At 40.1% G+C, this 21366-nt stretch overlaps 1 protein-coding gene across 5 annotated transcripts in view; it reads right to left on the bottom strand.

The window, feature by feature from the left end:
• Positions 1-14148: 14148 nt before the first annotated feature.
• ADAM23 (ADAM metallopeptidase domain 23) overlaps positions 14149-21366 on the bottom strand; it is a 71361-nt gene continuing 64143 nt past the window's right edge. For 3 of the 5 annotated variants that reach the window (XM_051786845.1, XM_051786844.1, XM_051786846.1), the window contains one exon: positions 14149-17426. In XM_051786845.1, the coding sequence (XP_051642805.1) occupies positions 17378-17426 (49 nt within the window). In that variant the 3' untranslated portion in view covers positions 14149-17377. The remainder of the gene's footprint in view (positions 17427-21366) is intronic. The other 2 variants (XM_051786847.1, XM_051786848.1) reach the window with 2 other exon arrangements.

Below are 21366 nucleotides of genomic sequence, written 5' to 3'. Positions count from 1 at the left end.
TGTGTCACTAAAATATAAGAAAACCAAAAGAAGCTGAAAATTTTCTCGCTTTTAGATGCAGAATCATATAGAAGGCACTCAAATGTTAATTGTTTCTCTGCTCCTTGAAGATGTGTGTATGCTTTTTTACATGTGTGAATATAGATACTAGAGGAGTTGCAATACTGTGTGCAGCAGAAGCATGTGTAAAAAATTTGCTAATCATCTTCAAATCTGTATGATGAACTCTCTTATTTGGAACTTCTTCACACTGAAAGTTTTGTACCTTTCTTGATTTACAGATCCCTACTTTTTCAGTAAAAATCCATTCCTTTTTACAAATTTTAAGCCTTTAGGCAGTCTTAGTTTTCTCAAAATTTTACGAGACCTTTCAAATAGTCTTCAGAATCACAAGCATCAGTGGAGCAGCAGGTGGAAAACTTGTTGAAAATGTTTTAATGGTTCTAGTTAATGAAAGTTGCAAATTCATCCATTGACCAGTGGTGTTTTGCCTGCTAAAATGCAGTACAGTTCTGAAAAGAGAGTATAGCAAAGCCATGGCATGGCAGCTGTATTGTACAACATGTATACATGCACGTGGAATCATATACAACAGTTTGGGTTGCAAGGGACCTTTAAATGTCATCTAGTCCAACCCTTGTCCTATTGCAACAGGCCCTGCTAAAAAGTCTGTCCCCAGCTTTCATATAGGCCCCCTTTAAGTACTGGGAGGCTGCAATAAGGTCTCCCTGGAGCCTGTTCTTTTTCAGGCTGAACAATCCCAACTTTCTCAGCTTTTCCTCATAGGAGAGCAGTTTCAGCCCTCTGATCATTTTTGTAGCCCTTCTCAGGACTTGCTCTAACAGGTCCTTGTCATTCCTGTGCTGATATATCTATCTATACATATATATGAAGTACAGGTGCTTGTTGCGGATCACTAACAATTGTCTGTTAAAACTGTGAAATTTGAGAAGTAGCACCTATAATGGTTAGAGAAATCCTGAGAATTATAACTTTTTGTGGACAGAAAGGCCCAGTTGTCTCTGTCAGTTTTCATTTCTAGTATGTGCTTCTATGCTGAGTTTTCAAACATGCTTCTGGAATTTTAAAGATTCTAACGAGTTTGGGGATTGATTTTAATGTTGTTCATGGCATATGGAGAAATTCCCATTTGTAGAAATCAGCAACATCTGAGATCTGTGTTTAGGACAAACAATTCTGTTTAACATAGATGCTGACCATCTGAGTATTCACGCTTTTACATTTTCAGTTTGATTGTTGGCAGGGGGTAAGCTACCTCTCTTAATGAGCTTAACTTGATAATCAGCTGGCTTTTGGTGTAGAAAGTCTCTTCCATGAGTGATCATGAAGAGTAGAAGAAATGTTCCTTTGCTGTGTGAAGGAGAATGCCAAAGGCAGGATATGGATGTGCAGAGGGATTGTACATAAAAGGTAGCTCAGACACAAGCCTGTGTGCAAGACTAGAGAAGAGTAGGCTGCTTTGTGGAACATATTTCATTGTAGAGCTAAAAGACTCTTCAGAGACTTCAGTCCTGGCAGTGATATTCTTACCTGGCCCCCTGTCTGGCCACCTGGTCGTGTTCTGGGAACATTTTTTAGGTATTCAAACTTTACTCTCCAACTGCTTACAGTCACTCTTTAATCTGAGTTGGGATTTTGTGAGAACTGGTTTAACAGCCTTGGCTCTGAACCTTCCATTTAATGAATAAAAGAGGACCAGCTTGCTCTTCCCATCCTGCTCTGCCTAGTGGGATGTCACTTATGACAGTAATGGGGCTGTCCTTTTGCTGCTTCTAAGATCTCCAGTAGCATCATTCTTCTGTACCTTACTGCACCAGGCAGGTTTTGATTGCTTTCTCGGAAGCAAACCAAAGGACATCCTGTGAGTCACTATTTCCTTCTTGTTTGTGCATCAGAGCCCTTCCACTGGGCAGCAGACACCTGTACATATATGCTATGCAGTATGCACATACCTATCTGTTTACTGAGACTCATTCAAGAGACATAATTGACTTTTTTCCCAAGCTTCTAGTTTTCAAAGCAGCCTAGCAATCTCAGATATGACCATGGGGGTGGGGAGACAGATACAAGACAGCAGTGGCGGGGCGAGCCCCAACACCAAATAGTTCAGACAAAGGAGTACTAATAAAATGGGCTAATAATACTAAATAATAATAAAATAATACTAAATAATAATAATCCTTAAAAGGATGGTTCTGTGACTTGGACAGGGCCCATCTGGTTTGTACAGGTTAACAACTGAACAGGTTGCTTTACATTTTCTGCTCCCCAGCACCTATCAGAAACTTTCTAAGTTACAAAACTGAGTAAGACAAGGGTTCTGGATTTGTCAGAACAAAGGGACAGCCCTGCGTAGGGCATTACTATGAGGGTGGGTGCCCTCGAAGGTGTGATGTGAATACCATTAGTCAGGGCCAGTAGCTAAGGCCTCTAATCCTTATAGTCTGATCAAACTTAGACAGCACTGTGCTGTTAGCCTTCCACAAGGTTCAGGATTTTATTTTTTAAATAGTTGAGCACTGAGGGCATGCTCAGGAAATGCCAGATTTCAATAATCTCTTACTTGTGCCTGTGGTGAATGCTTCCATGCAATTCCGCCCCCCACCCCCAATCTTTAGGTCTTTCTGTCCGTAAATTGAAGTTTGTGTGTGTGTGCATGCAATTTACATCTTCCGGCTCTGACTTTTTTTCCCCTCATCCCCACTTCTCCTCGCAGTTTCCTCTCCCATTCCACTCCCCGTCATGAATAATGCCGTACAACAATAATTTAAAAAGTTAATCAGTTCATTCGTTACCACCATTTAACTTGTAGCTCTCAGTTATTAAGTTTCTCGACCCTGGAGCTGCCGCAGCCGGTCCGGCGCACGGGGGGGATGCCCACCCGGCGCAGCGCCCGCGGGGATCCCCGCGCCGCTCCCGCAGGAGCCGGGCAGGGCAGCCACTCCAGCGCCGCTCCCGTCCCGTCCCGCCCGGCTGCGGCACCGCCCGCAGCCTTCATCCCTCATCCCTTACCTCTGCGCTCCGGCGAGCAGGGCGGCCCGGGCAGGGCAGAGCAGAGCAGAGCTCTCCACGCCCGCTGCCGCCGCCGCGCTCCTTAAGAAGCCGGAGCGGGCAGCCCCGCTTAGTTTTTACGTCAGGGCTCGGGAGCAGCCCCCACCCCCGGGGCCCGGCCGCTGCTCCCGGGCACCCGGAGCCCCCTCCTTCCCTGCGCGGAGCTGCCCCTGCTGCAAGCGTGCTCTGCTTCTCTGCCCTGCCTGTTCCCCTCTGCTTGCGGACCCCGGCCCGCCCGGGAGCAGCCTGGTAGCTGTGCTGCCTCTGGCCGAGGGGAAGCTGTGCACAGGGGGCTGGAAGAGTAACAGACTTGGCAAAGCTGCAGCTCTCCTCTTGCCCCCTCTCCTACTGGTGCTGCATCGGGGGCGGGGGGCAGAAGGGGAAAAGTAGAAAGCAGGTTCCCACCTTGGAGCTCAAGTTGTCTAGACCTGGCTCAGTCCTCAGGTATCTTGCTTTCTGTGCTTGGCTGCTGGAGGTCCCTCCACCCCAGAACAGAAGTCTGTGTGACACAACTAGAGCTGTTTGCTGGCCAGAGGTCAGCACATTCAGCAGCAGGTCCAGCTCTCCTGGGAGTTGAAGCAGAGACCCAGAAAGAGCAGAGTCACAGAAGAAAGCCAGTAAAGGCATTAATTGCTGTAGTGGGGCTGAGATGCACTCACTGCAGCGCAATTTACACAGCTTTACCTGAAGAAGAGCTACCTTGGAGGGCTGCTCACTTTCCAATGGAGAGCCTTGGCTACATTTTCCCTTCCAAGAAAAATTATGTGGTCTATTATTGTTGCGTTTTCTCTCTGTGAGGTGCTTTACTGGAGCCTCTCTCCCTTGTCACCTCTTTGTAGCTGCTATCAAACCTCTGTATGTGTTGGTGAAATGGGCTAAGCTGGTAGGGAAGTTCATAGGCCAAACCATGTAGTGCTCTGCTGTCTGAAGCCAGTGCAGCTGCACCAGTCCATACCAGCTGGGCAGCAACCCACTTGTTTTTCCAAGACTTTCACTGGCAACTCCCTCCTGTCTTTGCACTTGGAACCATAATCCCTTCTCCAGGAAGCAACTGTGCTTCAGTAGCACTAGTCTTATCTTTATTAAAGTCAGTGGGGCCACATTGATTTATATCAGCTGCAAAGTTGTTGAAACACTGGTTTCTCTGTTGTTCGTCAATACCTTTATAATTTGAATTCTTTCTGTGCATCCAGTCCATGCAAATGGTGAAGCATCTTCCTTTTCTAACCCTTGATCTTGTGATGTGCCTATGACAATAAACACTGCTTTTCTCCTGATGCTTTATCTCCTCTTCTCAATAAGCAATGCCTGCAAAGGTGTATTTTGTGTAGGTAATGCTACTGTTTAACAAAAGTGAAAGGAAATTCCTGTGAATGGGAGAACATCCAGATAGAACCCCTGTAAATAGCTATATTGTAGGATTTTGGCAAATTTGCAAATGTTCCATTTACTTATCAAGAAGTATGGGGCTGGAAATGAGGGACTAGTGATCACCAACTGCTGAAACAGACTTTGGGATGAACTGAAGAGTGCAATGCCTTGCAAGGGGCCCTTGCAACATGGTGGGGGAAACTTTTCATATATAGGATCTCCAGCATTTCTTCTCTGTGCTATTGAATACAGGCTGTTCCAGTAGACTTGCTTCTCCCAGGTTCTAGGCCTGAAATGAACTTTAAGAATCAGCTTTTTTTTTTTTTTAAGTCTGCTCTGTAGGAGCTGGTTCTGGGCCCGTGTGCAATTTAGAGCCTTTTAGGAAAGTGAGTAACCAGTGAGTAACTCCTCTGTGTTGGAGGACTGAACTGGGCAAGAGAGAGAAGGGAAGTGTGCCTGTAAGACATATATGTTGTGATGTAACCGAAAGGCAGCTCATGGGTAGAAAAGGCTCTGAGGCAGCTTGTGTTTGTGGATGGCCTGGGTACAGGAAGCCAGACCAGAGCAGGACTAAGATGCTGCAGGAGTGTTTTTTGCTGATGTTTCTGGGTCTGTGGGGCATTGCTCCAAGTACTCTGCCCTATGCAGTTAAGGGAAGAGCAAAGTGCTCCAACTGGAAAGGAAAAGGTAAAATGTTGCTTCTGACTTTTTACATTTCCGTCAATGTGCAACATTTGGGGATTTATTGTTAAGAAGTGAGTTTATTTAATTGAATCCCCTTCTGGGATGCACTTTTATCTGGTTTTGGATCAAGATCAACATTGGTTTCATTGCACTCAGAATCCTGGTAGACACAAGGGTGCTGAACCAGGGGTTCTCACAGAAATGAGAGTTGTTGCTCAAGGGAAATACTGCTACAGATAAAATACTTGGCTCCACAAATACTTCCTGAGCCTACTACACTATGTTCCCTCTGAACCAGAGCACTCACGTTCTATTTCTGGGAAAGAGGTTTTTGATAATTAGATTGATCACCTCAGCTTCCTAGTGGAGAATAAACATAGAAGGATTGGCCATCTCTTTCACTTCCAGATACTCTCCCTCAGTACAGCTTTCTGTGCCCTTTTTAGGCTATCAATAATTGTTCTTCCATTGCAGTGCATGATATATTCCCCCTGGCAGCCAGTGTTCACATCTTCAGTCGGTCTCCATATCTTATAAATTTAATTCAGATTGGCTGTAGGTCAGAGTAATTTGTTGAGGATATTTTTATCAAGAAAAGTTGATTCTTTAACTCAGGGATGAGACAGAGGTTTCAGATCATGCAACACTACAGAAAGAATGCTATTCCTACCAGAAGAATATAAAAATATAAGCAAAAGTTAATCATGTTATAGGAACAGGAGATGAGAATTGAGAAAAGTAGGAGGCCATTTCACTGGTATTTGCATTTTGAATAGAAAAAAGGCATAAACAGCCATGTGCACAGTTGCTTCCTTCCTGCATTTGCTCCTGGCAAATCTTCCGATGTGGTTTAACATTAGCGAGTAATAGGCAATGGTTTATGGGTTGCTTGACCTAAGTAAGTATTTACAAATTTAAACAAAAATTAAATTCAGCACTGAGACTAAGAGACACCAATGTGTGATGGTATGTACAGCTTGCCTGTTACTTCCATAAGCAGCCACACCTGGACTTAGTATTAAGCTTTGTAAGATGTTCTGCATGATGAAAGACATGCTTAAAAAAATAAAAAGCTTTAAAGACATATTCTTAGCTGAAAGTTTGAGTTTTTCTGAATTGTAATCCAAATTATTCCAGCTTTCTGTGAAACCTGGCTAAGTGACAGCAAAGCAAAACTTGTGACTCTCAGAGAGGGGGAAACCCAAAGGTCTTTTAATTTTTAAATTCATGGTACATGGCAGACGCTTGATTTCTGCCCCCCCCCCCCTTAAAAATCCACAAAGGTGAAGTGTGGAATCCTACTCCCATTTATACCTTTTCCAACCCTTTTTTAAGCAGGAGATTAAACTTTCTTTAAAGCTGGCTCCCGGACAAATAATACCTAAAAGCTTCTTGGAAATGAAATTAAATACTTCAACCAGAGTCTCTTTGTGGATATTTTTAATTAATTCTTAAAATTATATTTAAAGGGCTTTGAGTTAGGACTCTCAGTGGACTCAGTAAATGACAATGAAAGCCTCTGAATGCTGAACTTGTTTGAAAAATACCTGTATCAAAAAAAATATATTTTTGACTAGTAAATCATATAGGATAGTGAGGAATCTGTATCCTATTAGCAGGGGGCTGATATTTTGTAAGTGGAAAGATGGGCAGAATTGCACAAGTTCTTTGCCAAATTATTTGATCGCACCCATACCCCTATCCAGGATGGTTTGTGTAACCCTTGATAAATAATCTATATCTAAGTATTGATATCTAAACATGGTTTTTTAAAATTCTGATGTCAAGTTGTCAGAGTTTTTTTTCTGGTGGATTGAATCTGCACTCAAAGCATTTGATGACCTTACACTGCTTGAAACAATCCTCTGGATCTATTCTCTGTTGAAAATCACTGGATGTGATGCAACACTTATTCGATTCTAACTGGTGGAGGGATGTAGTTACTTAAACACCCAGTTCTTCAGTGCTGTACACTATTGCTGTTGACCTGAAACATCTCCATGGAACTGGCAGACAAGACCTGGGACAGGCAGTCCAGTGTATTTCTGTGCCAGGAGCTGGAGCCCTGTGCATGCTCTGGCATGTCTCTGGCCTGTGCCTGAGAAGTGGACTTGAGTCTGTGATGACTTAGGCAAGCTTTGGTGCTCTGAGCTCTGTTGGATTTCATGGTGTTTGAGAAGTGTTGGTGAAAACAGTCCTCTGAAAGTCTGTAGTTCAAACTTCTGCTTGCAGCAGGTCTGTTACTAACACTGGATCAAGTCAGCTGTGGCTGGACTCCTGGTGTAATTTTTTTCCTCTTCTATTTAGCTTGAGTTTCCTAATTTGTGGCTATTCTCCCCTGTATGACTCTATCAAGAAGAGTTTCACTCTGTTATCTTTACAGTTATTTGAAGGGAAGCTGTAGGCACTCTCTAGATCATCCCTTTGCCACCTTTTTACCAGGCCCAATAAGCCAAGTTACCTCAGCCTGTCTTCATGGGGTAGCAGGAGACCATCTTTTGGTTAATTTCTAGACCATTTGAATGCATAGATTTTTGTGACACTTAGAATGCAACTTGAGTCTGGAGCAAGTGTTTGTGGTATTTGTCTGGAATACCATTGGGTTTTCCCACTTGCTACTGATGATTACTTGTGTATTCAGAGAAATGAGCGTGCAGATCTTCACTATGAGCTGGTGATGCAGTTAGTATTTTATATAAGAAAACCATGCCAAAGCCCATCTAGTTTTTATAGGATTTATAGTTCTTAATATCTTCTTGATAAAGCTGATGTTAGGTGAATATTTGTGTGGCATGCAAGCCATGTGTGTTTTATTTTCTTCCCTGCTTGCCATCAAATGGGTCATATTCCTTTTCTGGTTTCCCTACTGTGTGGCAGATCCCCAGATCTTAGCACTTAGAGGTTTACTTCTTATTGCTAGATCTTCTCATCCTGTTTCAGATTGTGTAGGGACTTCATTTATTATGGCCTTTCGCATCGCTTGTGTATTTTGTCCTTAGTGTAAATGGGTCCAGTGTGCATTCTCTTACACCTACAGATTTCTGCTTCCACTAGGTTTGAGGAACTGCAGCTCCTTATTAGAAGAGATCTATACTACCTTAATAATGTGTTTCTCTCTCTCCCTGTCTACTGGCTGTTGTATGTGAGCAATTCTGTCACTAGGATCATATTTGGAGTGTTTCCCCAAGAGTAAACTTAGATGACATTTGTCAGAAGTTTGAAGTGGCTTCATCATTGACACTTATTTAAATAAATTTGTAAAACAGGTAACACTTCTTGTGGCAAATGTATTTACCAAAAGCTTTGAAGAGGCATGCGGAACAGGTATTTTTGCCAGTGCAAGCTAAGCACTGTTGGTTAGAAAGCTAATATATGTTTTTGGAAATGTAATTTGGTGACATGTGACACTGTAAATCCAAATGACCTTTGTAAACAATGTGACCATGTTTCTATCTAGACTAAAACATGCCAAGAAAATAATAAAAAACCCCTAAACTGATTAATATAGTACATTAAAAGTTAACTGTTTGTGTTCTGTGGACAGGTTATCTCACATTAGCCATTCAGTTAAAGAGCTTTTGATTAATTTTAATGGCATCCTGGATATTTATATCTACACAACTATTACTTTTTGAAATAAGGGGTTCATTGCCACTTGGGTGCTGGACTGATATCTCTGTGTTCCAGTCACTGGTTCTTCCTGATTCAGCCCTCCTCCTTCCTCACATACTCACAGACAATGAAGAAACCCTTCTTACCTTCAGGCACTCCAGGCAGAAGGGAGAGTCACTCTGGGTATGTCACAGTTAAGAGTGGTTCAGTGAGACATGTTTTCATAAAACTGCCACTAACATCTAAGAAAGCACAGCTATTATGGGATCAGTTTCTCCCAGAGTGTTACAGCCAAATCCTCTGGGGAAGAAAAACACTTTCACAGTGTGCTCTTTCCTGAAGGTGAGTAGGATTGCAATGTGATGTCTCCTACCTTTTATTGCTCTAAGGGTGTTTCTTTCCTGCCCTGCCAGGGGGCCAGCCAGGGAAGTGTGCCAGCCCTGCCACTGTCACAGTTGCCCCGCAGCACAGACACTCCCCTGGCAGCCAGGACCCAATGCTGGGAACCTGCACATTCAGATCCAAAGCCGTTTGGGGAAAATAGTCTGCAAGAAGAAATTGTAGTGAGGACAGCAAATTATTTAGGGTCAAAAAGTAGGTCACAGGAGATTCTGGAGAGTAATGAGAATATTCTGTCTCCTGTGAAAGGGATGGACTTGGGCGATCTGGCTTTTGTTGGTTCCCTGCTCATTCTCAGGTAGACCAGCAAACAATGTGCTTTACTGTATGTTCTGCTACTAGTTCTGGCCTAGGGTTCCTTGGCACTTGTAAAGTACTTGTATCTCTAAACCACACTAATACTACTGGTGTTGTCAGAGGAAAATGTTTTTTCTCTGTGCAAGATCTATCATGCATTATTTATTGGCAGGGAAATCCGTCTTCTTGAATGATTTTTCAGAGTGAAGTAGTACAAGCTCTGCCATTTAGTATGCTTAGATGACACAAAATCCATATGTTTTCAGTAGGGAACAGTGTTGATATAGGCAGATAGAGCATTGTTGGGTTTTTTAATTTAAAAAATCCATAACCCTTCATTTTTATTTATTTTTTAATAACTCAGACCACTCAGCCTTTGAAACTCCCCTTTTTATTTCACAAATGTACCCTTTGAAACCTATTCTCAAAAGGGATGCTACAAAAGTGATACTAGAGTGGAAATTCTATGTAGCAAGTTTATCTTTAAATTGGAGCTTCTAGAAAGACTGTAGTTTGATTTAACTAGGTCTTTTCTCTCCTGTTATTAATTAGGCACAGCTAAAAAGCTGCATATTTCACAAAGACTATAATTTATTTTTTTAATACCTGTGTATATTAAAAATGTGGTGTCTTAAACCTATCAGCCAAACAAGTTTGCCCAAAACCAAAGCTTGCTGCTAAAGGTCACCTTTGAGTAAGACAGTTCCTGTCTTAGAGATCTTATATTTGAAGTGAAAAATGCCCAGCCAAATCAGAGGAAGGAAAACTCAAGCAAAAATATAACAGGACCTGAATCTTTTACCTACTTGTCCAGCCTTCTGATGCAACAGCACATGGACAGGATTCTGCTATGTAAGGGAATTGTATCTTCCTTTCTGCAAATGAGGCAATTTTCAGTCTTGAGTTCAGGACCTCCTCACACAAAGGAGAACTTAAAATCTTTAATTTCCTGAAGCTTTTCAGTGAATGCTGGAGGGCACTATAATAGTTCCAGTTTCTTGGAACTGCTTTCTCATTGCACAGAAACTCTAGTCAAGCATGCATTGTCTGTACACTATGTTATTGATAACAATTGTTAACAATATCTATAAGAATAACTTCATAATGGAGCAATAGCAATACAGAGTTCAGATGTGCCTGAAAGGAAATAGGGGAGAAATGACCAACTCCAAAGCTTGTTTGTGCACTTTACATCCAAGTTCATTGTTGTGGCACCCTTAGAGCAGGGCATGTTGACAAGGGAAAAGGTCTGTGGAGGAAATGGATGGTCAAAATATGTCAAATGCCAACATAAATATATGAATGGAGTACAGAGGTTTAGGCTGTGGTTCTTGTATTTTAGAAGCAGCTGGAGCCCTCTCTTTGAAAGCACTGATGGAGACTGCTTAATGTGACCACGAGCACTGCTAAAGCAAGAGCTGTGCAGTCATTCTCTAATTATATAGTTATTGGTGTGTTTTGGAGCAAACCAGACTGCTATAAATCATGTTTTGGGGAGTGATCCTTGTCAGGGAGATAAACATCTCTGTTTACATTAAGCTGAAGAGATGAGTGTTAGCATATTTTTGCGACTGCACTAAGGCTGAAATTCAGGCTTTGCCAAACTTAAGTGCTATAGAGAGGTGGAGCTTTGTGTCCACCGTGCTGCTGCCACAAAGCCTGGCACACTGACTAGGGGAAAGGAGGGGGGTGTTGTGCCAGTATGATCTGGGCACTTCCTTCAGCTTGACAGAACAAGGTGCAATTCAGCACAACTCCCATTACCTTTGTGCAAGTGTCCTTGGACACTGTCTGTGCTGAGTAAAAGCTGCAGGGTCCCAGGAAAATCAGCAGGTGCTGCTGGGAGGGGAAGAGGCATTTCTCTGTAAGAAATACCTCTGCTGTTGCAAGTACTGTGAATATTTGGTTGTGCTGTAGCTCCACGAGGCATCCACATACCCATCACCTGGATTAGACAGTAGATGTAGATCTGTTCAGGTTTCTGCAACACTAAATACTCCTTTCTTGTAACAGTAAACCTTTTATGTTCTGATTAGGAGTGTTTCACTGTGCTGTGAATCCATAGCGTCCCAAGTAATATGTGTGTTAAAGAATCCCCTCTAAAGAGCAGATACACAGTAGATGTTTAGAACCTCAGCAACCCAAAGACCCAATCTAAGGAAAACTATCCTGAATTAATAAGATCAGTGCTTCTATTTCAAGGCAAATTGTTAAATTTATATCTTGGATCTAACATGTGAGGGCAGCATGAATAAGGATACTGATTCTTGTTTCCAATATGTACAAAATACTTTCAAAGGAATCAAATGGGGAAGCTGGGAGCTGTCAGTTGTTAGCCCAGTGATTCCTGCAATTTATATGGAACCAAGTTTAGCACAGCTGTCTTGAACTTACCATTTTAAAATTTATCTTAAAGCTTGTGCAAATAGCACTAGGTTTGAGTTATTTAGACACATTTCATTCTTGAGAATAAACTGGTTGCCGTCTCAGCTGGAGATAGGAAAGCTGTCAAAAGTACTGTTTGTTTGTGTCATTATTCAGCTGGACACTGCCCAGGTTACATTGCAGAGAAGCGGGATGTGTTTGTGTGTGGGGACACTTCCCTTCTGCAGAAGAGGCAAAACAGATGTTAAAAACCACAGCATATTATCAGTGTGTAATGTAAGGAGTGTGTCATGCTCATGCCTTGGTCACCAATTAAAATATAGTTTTAATGAACTCTCAACTTCTTGATGTAGTGCAGATGCAAACATATTGCTTCACAGTCTAAAATAAATTCAAAGCCTTTAATAGTTGGTCTGATGGCTGAGGAAATCTGTGAATGTGTGAGATATATACATACAAACTTTCTGAGAACTGGACTTGGATCAGAAAATTTGCTCTGTCTTCTGCCTCTCCACAGTTCAGTGTCACGTAACAGTGTGTATCCTGAAGAGGACCAAATCCTGGGCCAGTGCTACAGACTAAACCCAGTCCTTTGTGGGGGATGCTACTGGGAGACTTAGGCACTGGTTAGGTCAGTGCTGAGAGAACTGACCTGTTTCCCCTGGGGTTGTATGACGGAAGCTGCATCTTGCTTGCAAGAGCAGGTTAAAAGGATTTAGTTCCTTCATGCCTTGAGTTACCAGCTTTGATGGGGAAATTCTTATAGTGGCTCAGAAAGTGCCACACTAAAGCATGGTCTGTTATAATATTAGTGGTAAAGATGAGGGGTGTCTTGTGACTTATGAAAAAAACAAGATCTTTTAAAAGAAAATTTTAACAAGAACAAATTACAGGTTTTCTACAAATAAGAGCATTCAGAATTATGCTACTCTTATCAGTTTGAGTTTTTTCAGTAATAACACATTTAAGTGGATGTCATTGCTGGTCTGATGTGGAGTCCTTGTACTGACCTAGGGACCATGTGCCCTCTTGGGTTACATGCTGCCACAAAATAACTTAGTCAACAGGCCATGCTTGCTGAGTTCTGAGCAGTAAATCACTGCACTGAATTATAGTATATGCAGCTTCAAGATAATGTTTTTGTGACCTTTTGCTTTCAATAGTACCATTTTGAGCATCACTGCCGCTAAAATTCCTATTTACTTATTTTTTTCTTTAAGCTTTCCAAGGGTACTTAAACAATCTCTGTGATGCTACTGATGGATGATTCATGTTACATTAACTTTTCAGCTCTCACGGGTAGGAATCTATTTTATGTGGATTTAGAAAAAAAAAAAAAGGATTTTTTGGGTTTGTAAAAGATGGCTTGTTGTTGTATTGGTTTTGTTCTTGATGAGACTTAAATGCCCCAGCATGATCCCTCTTCAGTGTTTTGTGCTGTAATTGTGAAAGTTTTCAAAAACAATTCTAAGAATTTTTTTGTGGTAAAATCAAACGTCGATATTCATCTGTCTCTATATTGCTTTTCTATGCTACAAAAGACTTAACTCTTATTTTAAGGAATGACTATTCTAATTATAGCCAAAACGTTGCATGTTTGTGTTGAGTTCATAGAAAAGTCCTAGATTCAAATGACAGGAAATAAAAGTGGATGATAGTGGATCCATTAATGAGAGTGTTCCCTCGCTCTATAGTTCTAAATGAGAAACATGCTTTCATACATAACCTTGGGAAATATTAAGACAAAAGTACATTTTGTTTCCCTGTCTGGAGCTAGAGAAAGCAAAACAATATCAATAGTTATCTGGTAACTGTGACATGCATGCCTTTAGTTTTCCCAGGCTGGCATCACTAGAGTTAGTCTGGAAAAAATCCAAAAAGGGAAGCCGAGTTTCATTCAGTAATCCATTGAAATAATGACCATATTATCTGGTTATTATAATATAATTATTTTAAAAATACTTTGAAGGCCTCATTTTAGACTCTTGTCATTATGTAGTTCAGATTTTTGAGCTGCAAAAGGCTCCCCTTGACTTACAAATGCACCCAGGTCTCATTCAACTCAGTGACGCCAGCAGCTGGGACTGAAGCAGGCCTGGCAAGCCCTGGGTGCCGATGCTCTGGCTCCATGCACGTTGGAAAGCCTGCGTGCAATGTCCTCTCAGAGACAGACCCTCGCTGGGAGATCCAACACAGTGTTAGAGATCTTTGATAAAGGAAAACTCCAGTCAATTTCCACTACCAGGTGATGATTCCTTGAACACAGAAATTAAATAAAACTGAGAGAATAAATACAGAAAAAAAAATTGAAAATTAAAAACTACTCCGTTCCATGTTCATGACATTTTTAATACTCATCTTGCTAATATGCAGAACAAGGACTATTGAATTTCCATTCATTAGCAGCCAACAAGATATGAATGAGTATTAACTTCAAACAGAAACTTGATTTATAACAACATCAAGTTGTGCACTTAAAAAAATAATTACAAATCATTTTAAAAAGGAAGAGTAACAGTGGAAGCAGTAATGAATATAAAACATGACTGATTAGGCTTAAAACATAGCTTCAAGTATTCTATGGCATTTCCTCAGACATTTGTCTCATCTATTTGTGCAATACCCATCTTTGCATAGTAAAGAAAAATTCGTTAAACTCCAGCCTTAAGTAATCTTTTTCTTTGAACATGCACCTATACAGCTGTTAATTTGCCTAGCAGACTTCTCTTTTAGGAGAATCATAAGATCAAATCATAAGATCATGCAGCAAACTGGAATGAGCTATACAGTTACCACAGTTTCTTGTCCAGCTGAGTAGGTAAATAATGGAGCAAATGTAGAGTGGATGAAATGGAGGCGGAGTCAACCCAGTCTTCTTTTGATGACACTTTGCAATGAACAAAGTAACACTAAATGGATATGCACTTCCCAAAGCACAGCAAAGGTGGGATGTAGAAAATCAACACCTACCAAACCCAATTTTTTTTATCTAGTGCCATGGGAAGCACTTCATCCAGTACCTACTCTGAGCTGTGTTGTCACTTGTGTTGTGCACACACAGGGCAAAAAGCAAATGTGTTCTTCCACGTACACACAATGGCTGATGAGTGAAGCATAAATTCAGTCAAGAAATTGTAAGTCCTATGAAAGGGCTGGTGTAAATAAAAAAGTTACTCCAGCACTGAACATATGTTCATAGTAGTTGGGGACCACTGTGGTCTGATTTAAAACATCACATCACACACTAACAATGTTGTTTGTGAAATGCTTCTTCAAGGTTTATTACACAGGTAGTTTATGTATGTCCAGTTGATTTTACTTATTTTTATTTTTGGTAACCACTAGTGTTTCTGTTGTGGGTTATGCTTGCTTTGGAAGCAGAACCCTAACAAAGTTGGATGTTTTGAAGCAAAGCATTTTTAGATAACCATAATATAGTTGCAAGTATTTTTGGTTTGCCATCAAAGGATTGTCACTAATGTAATTTTGCTTGAAACCAGGCAGGAATTTTTCAGAATAAGATTTATAATTCATAGAAATGTCAACTACCTGTGTGCAGCACCTTTAACTCATAATGTAGTTGTGTTAATGTGATTATGTTAAAGCTGATTAAAAATATTTAATAATAACTGTCAAGCAAAACAATATATTGTAGCTCTTTTGTGAGACTGTTGAATTGAACATTATCATAATAAGAAAAATAACTGAAATTACGTTTTCTAAGTCACAGGAAATCTGCAGCATTTTCTTAATGTTTTGGCTCTTAAAGCTAACTTGGGTATTGGATTTCACTGAACAAAGATGGAGTATGTAATGTAACTGGGCTTCTGTTGTTACTAATATTCAACCTTTAAATTAAAACCAAAATTACAGAAGATTTTAATTCTGATTATCAGACGCAGCAATTAAATTTTCAGGTCACTTCACTTACACGAACTAAATTACCTGTTTTAAGCCAAGATGCAAAGGATGAGCCAGACTGGACAGCTCTATACTTTTAGGGAGGCCTAGACATCTGCCCATATCTTTCTCAAGGCAGATGCAGCCAGGCTAGCCTGGTTCCTGGGGCATGGTACTGCTGCCCAGGACTTCTCTGCAAAAATCTGCTCGTATGCAAGGTGTATCTGAAAGTAATAACAGCACACAACCCCCTGAAATTACATGGCAGTCTGTACACGTTGTGATGGAAACTGGCTATCAGTAGCCAAGGGTCAAAGTATTAATCTTGCATTAAACTTTGAAAAGTGAGATGCATCAAAGAGATACAGGGAGCGAGTTAGAAATGTCAGTCACCTTTGCAAGTTGCTTTGAGTGGATGGGCAGAAGGCAAGAGAAGAATAACTCATTCCAAGCTTTTAACATTTTGTGAGTATTTTAAGGCTTATTTAAGTTTTTATTTTACAGGAAAAAAACTAGCTACACTTAAAAAAAAAAAAGAGCTTGGCACTTCTGTGATTATCTTGAGAGGGTGTTACTTATCCTATATTATGGAAAAGTCTGCATAAGAGCCAAAAAAAGTAATCCAGACTTATAGTCAATACATAGATATGCATTTATACATTTTAATTGTTTTTGGTTTCAAGCATACAAACTTTAGATCACATCTGTTTGGTGTCAGAACTCCCTGCATCTGCATGCTATTACTGCCTTTTTTTGAGCAAGCCCAGAACATCTGCTGTACAACATGCTACAGAAAAAAAGGGGAGGAAAAAAAACCCAAAACCAAACCCAACATCAAAAATAGATTTACATAAAGAATAGAACCTTTTTATATGGAAATTCTTTTCTCTTTTTTATATATATATATTTATATATAATCTGTGAAAATGATACATCAAAATCTTATTTCCATATTTACACTTTTTCTTTCTTGGAAAAATTCCATCCATCATTCACTAGCTTCCATAACTAACAGACTCCTGACCTAGGAGACCAAAACAAGGTGGACAGCGAGCTCACGGAGCAGGGAACCCTCAAGTCCAGCAGCAGAATGCACTGCGTGGCTGGAAAAGCTATCGAAGCCTGGCACTGGCTTCCCAGTGATTTATATTTATTGGGCTGCAGATTTTGCTTGGGGTCAGCTTGCTAACTTGGTTGTTTGTATGTGAGCCATGCAGGTTACCCTTTCAAAATTAGCTCCTCATGCCACTGGAGTTTGATAAGAAAAAGGAAGTCATGCGAACTCAAGTGAAGTTAAGAGTGCCAGCAGGCTGGGAAAAGAATCTTCTGCTATTCCATTATTTTGGAGCAGTTCTCTTATTGCACTTGGTCTGTGTGTCTCCTTTGTTTGAGGAAAAAAAAACACCTGATTTTGAAACAGTTTGCTTGTAACACTTGTCAGTTAATGTTAACAAGAGAAAGGTGAATAGAGGAAGTATTTCCAACTTATCTCCAAAAAGGACAGTGTTCTACCAACTCAAATTCCAACATCCCAATATTGTGTTTAGTTACTGTTTCTCAAGTTCTTCCTTACAGATTTAGTTCCTGTGCAGCTACAGTGTAGACATCATACCCAAAATCCAGTAGTGCAAGAAACAGCTTTTTGAATGGCATCTCTTCAGATAGGGCCTTGTTGACTTGGATCGAACCTTCGTTTTTTGACATTTCTTCCAGATTGCATCAAAAGGAGATGAGAACAGAAAAATGCAAGACATTAGTTAGATATAACAAGAACAAAGTCATTGCTAAGGTCATAGTAAAGTAAAAGGCTCACACTGAGACAGTTTAACCAGTAACTTTTCCAAGGGCTAACTATTTAAGGAATTTAGTTGCATGCTTTCTGTAGCATAATATCAAGTACTGGTTTCCTTCTGCAGTTTAAAGATCATACTGGCATACAGAATACAGTTATTTCCGTAGTACTTCAAGTGGTGCTCTAAATTTGTAGAAACTTTCAGCTCCCAGTAGCACATGTTTCCCCAAGCCAGGAATGCATTTGTACAACTGAAAAGAATGAGTCATAAGTGCCAGGACTGGAAATACGTCAGCCCATGGAGACTTGAGTTCTCAGTGCCCATCTCTGGCTACACCAGAATTTAGTTTATGTAATCCAGTGTGACAAAGAAGTGAGTGCCTCTGTGAGCTCTTACCACACTATTGACCAAAAGTGAATCTTAGTAAGGTGCAAAATATAGCAGAGACATTGCATTCGAAGGAGACTGGACAGTTTTGTTAATTGTGTTATTAGAATTGAATGTTAACAGCAAACAGCAAGCTGCTGATATCCAATCTCCTGCGATGTTGATGTCCTATGTCAAACAGCAAGACATAAGGAAGCAACAACAAAAGTTGGGTGCAACCTCCCCAGTATCTGGCTTTATGTGGGGCATCAAGCAAGGGGCTCATGCATTTAGTTTTAACATTGGGCATACACACCACTACCGCCACCAACCCAACATGCAAAAGATACAGAACAGGAATTCATAAATTCCCTGAAGATACAGACCAACCCCTGGATTTTCTATTTTCTGCAGCCCTGCTAACCACTACCACTGCTACAGTATTTATAAATATTCTATACACAAGGTTTGTCTGGTGGTTTTAGAGACTAATGGATGTATGCAAAGACAACTTATTTTTGAATAGTCTTCCAGAGGCTAGTGGTTCTTGGCAATCCTTTGTTTTGTTTTTTATTCTTTGGACAACTGTGCCTAGATTTTTGTAAGATGCTTGTTTAAATAACTGGGGGTTTCTGAAAGAAGATCATTGTATTCATCTTGCAGTCATTTCCCCTCCAGGAGTACTGTACTAATGCTCTTTTTTAATGAGGCTGATGTTACTTCAATATCTCAATCCCTCCCCCTGTGTACTACAGGTAAATTTGAGATGACCAATTTTTTTTTTTCAGCCCAACTTGCAGAACTGCATGATAGGAAGTATGAATATAATAGAACTTGGTTGAATGTGAGTTAAAGACTGCTGTGTGTCTGCTCATCCTGCCAGTTTCAATGGGAAAAAAGTGTGTCTGCTTCTCTTCCCCCTCCCCTCTTTTTAAAAACTGTCTAGCATACTTGAATTCAAGCACTACCCATCAACAACTAACTAGTCAGTCCTTTTAAATCAACAACATATGTGAAAAAATCCAGATGATGTAACTTGTCCTCCTACTCTACAGAAAGTATCATATTCCAGTTCGCTTGAAGAGGATGTCATTAGAATAGATGCTGAATTATGCTCTGTTACCTGAGCTTATTTTAGTTGAAGAAATGGACTTTATAAGTCTTAGAACAAGGTGCAGAGGACAGATGCTATGGTAGTTTCCCAGTACAACTCTGTAACAAAACTCTTTGTCTTTTATCCTATCAATTCTTTTCTAATCTCACATCTCCACAAGTGCAGTATTCCAGCACAAACCTCTCCATGCATTCTGTGTCCAAACCATATATTTACTCCATTCCTAGTTTTATTGTGCAGAAATACAGAGTCTGAGGAATAAGATATCGACCAAAACCACTGCCTTTCTTCACTTAGGTTATTCTGCTAACAATGTTATATGAGAAAGAAACATGTGAAGAACTAGAATAAGAGCCTGAAATATGGAACATGAGATACAGTGTCAATAAGGGAACATAGTACAAAGCTTTAACAAGACCCTGCCACATCTCTGTACTGCAATTGTAGCACTTCAGGGGTAGGCAGTCAGGTGTTACCCTGCAGGAATCCAAATTCTATTCTGATTCCCTGACCTGCTTTAACAACTTTATCCCGAATTATCGACCATTATAATACTAAAAGGAAGACAGTAGTCTTATTTACTTAAATTGCCAGTTTCTCTCTTTCTCAAGAAAATTACAATAAAAGGAAACTTGGTAAGTACCAGGTCCTGGATATTTGCACCTCTTTATAGCTACATGTTATAGTACTGCAATGTTCCTTCCAGTACGCTTCAGTTAAAAGATATGGTGGGGCAGAAGAGTCCTCTGTAGGAGGACACATAGGAGAATGATGCTGCTTCCTAGTTCTTTGATGGTTTTTGTGGAAGATCTTAGAATATAACTTATTTTTTGCATTAAAGTTTTAATGCCTCTTTAAATAATGAGGGTCAGCCTTTCAGTCTGTAATCCAACCAGGAAAAGAGTCTCTAACACAAAGAAAATTATAGGTGATTCTGAATCAAAAGTACACCATGGTACAGCACATCACTGCCTTTCTAACATGGTTGTCTTTACAAACAAAAAATATTTCAGAAAAAAAACCTGGTTTCAAAAAAGGCTGAATATATCTAAGAAATACCTTGCTGCAATCTGATGTGGGTTTTTTGTGCAGCTAACTGGGAATGTGGTCACAAAGTACATTACTTACAAATGTATGCCTTTGTGATCACATAAATACAAAGCTTTATTTAAGTATTTAAAGATTTATCCAAACCCAGTATTTTAACCATGTTAACTAGGTAATGTTTTCATAGGCATTCCTAAATCATTGTTCAAATGTTGAAGAGCTTAAATAAATGAACTTATGCTACAAAATTGATTCAAATTAACAGAATGAGGGACTAAAATTAGCAACTTAAAATAAGACATTGACCTTCCATTTATTCTAGTAGACTGGAAAAAAAAGTGAGAAAATACCTCACATTTGATTCTAATGCTGACATCTGTGTAGTGATGACTATGGCCTATGATTCATATTGATGGTAATGCTGGTAAGGGACCAAAACCTCTTTCCTCACAATGTTCCCACCAGCATTTCACTGCCTTATCTTGTGGAAACCTTTAGGGTTTAAATGCAACTGCACAGACCAGTTAAACCTTGGCATCTGTTATATTTGGATAAGTCTTTGATTCTTCCATTAAAGGAGCAGAAAACCCTTTGGCTCTTCAGCTAAGAACAATTGCTGAAAATAGAATTGTGCCTTCAATCAATTCTCTATCTGTTGCTTTTGTATTCTGCTATAACAAGAGGCAGCTTTTCATGTGCACTGCCATGTTGCTTTTACTAGCATTGCCTGTTGGTGGTGGTATTGTTTTGTTACCAGAATTGCTTTAATACTGTTAATGTCAGTAACAAAAGCATTAATTAGCTTATATTATTGCAGTAGCTCAGCAGAAGTCAGCAAATATATGCTAGAAATAAAAAGTGTAGGCCCCTGAGCGACTCTAATGGTAAGAGTGTCCTTCCTATATTAAACACTGTATACTGAAACCTTGCACAGACTTGCTACACCAAAATTAACTTCACATTTCATGAATGCTGTACTTCTGTACATTACCTGGCAGAGTTCAGGTAGCAACAGGTAAGACTCCCTTACTGCTGTCTAAGCACCAACAGTTTTAAAAGTACTATGCAAGGCTCATCTGAAGTAAAATCTACTTAACAAGGTTTCCACACACAGCTGTTAACTAAGCCACCTGAAATGTGTAATGAGGCTCTATGCCTCCTTAGAAATGTCATCAACTTTTTTCTTTCCTATTCTGTCCACACATTAACTTGATGACAAAAACTAACCTCAGATTCACTCTTGAAACTGGATTTGTTTTTACTTTGTTGATTTTTTTTTTTTACTTTGTTTCTGCAAACTTGCATCAAGCCTTCTTTTACACTTCC

Source organism: Manacus candei, unplaced genomic scaffold (assembly GCF_025592945.1).
Source record: "Manacus candei isolate 608988 ecotype Guabito, Panama unplaced genomic scaffold, ASM2559294v1 h1tg000023l, whole genome shotgun sequence".
NCBI lineage: Eukaryota > Metazoa > Chordata > Aves > Passeriformes > Pipridae > Manacus > Manacus candei.
This window is presented reverse-complemented; position numbering and strand designations above follow the sequence as displayed.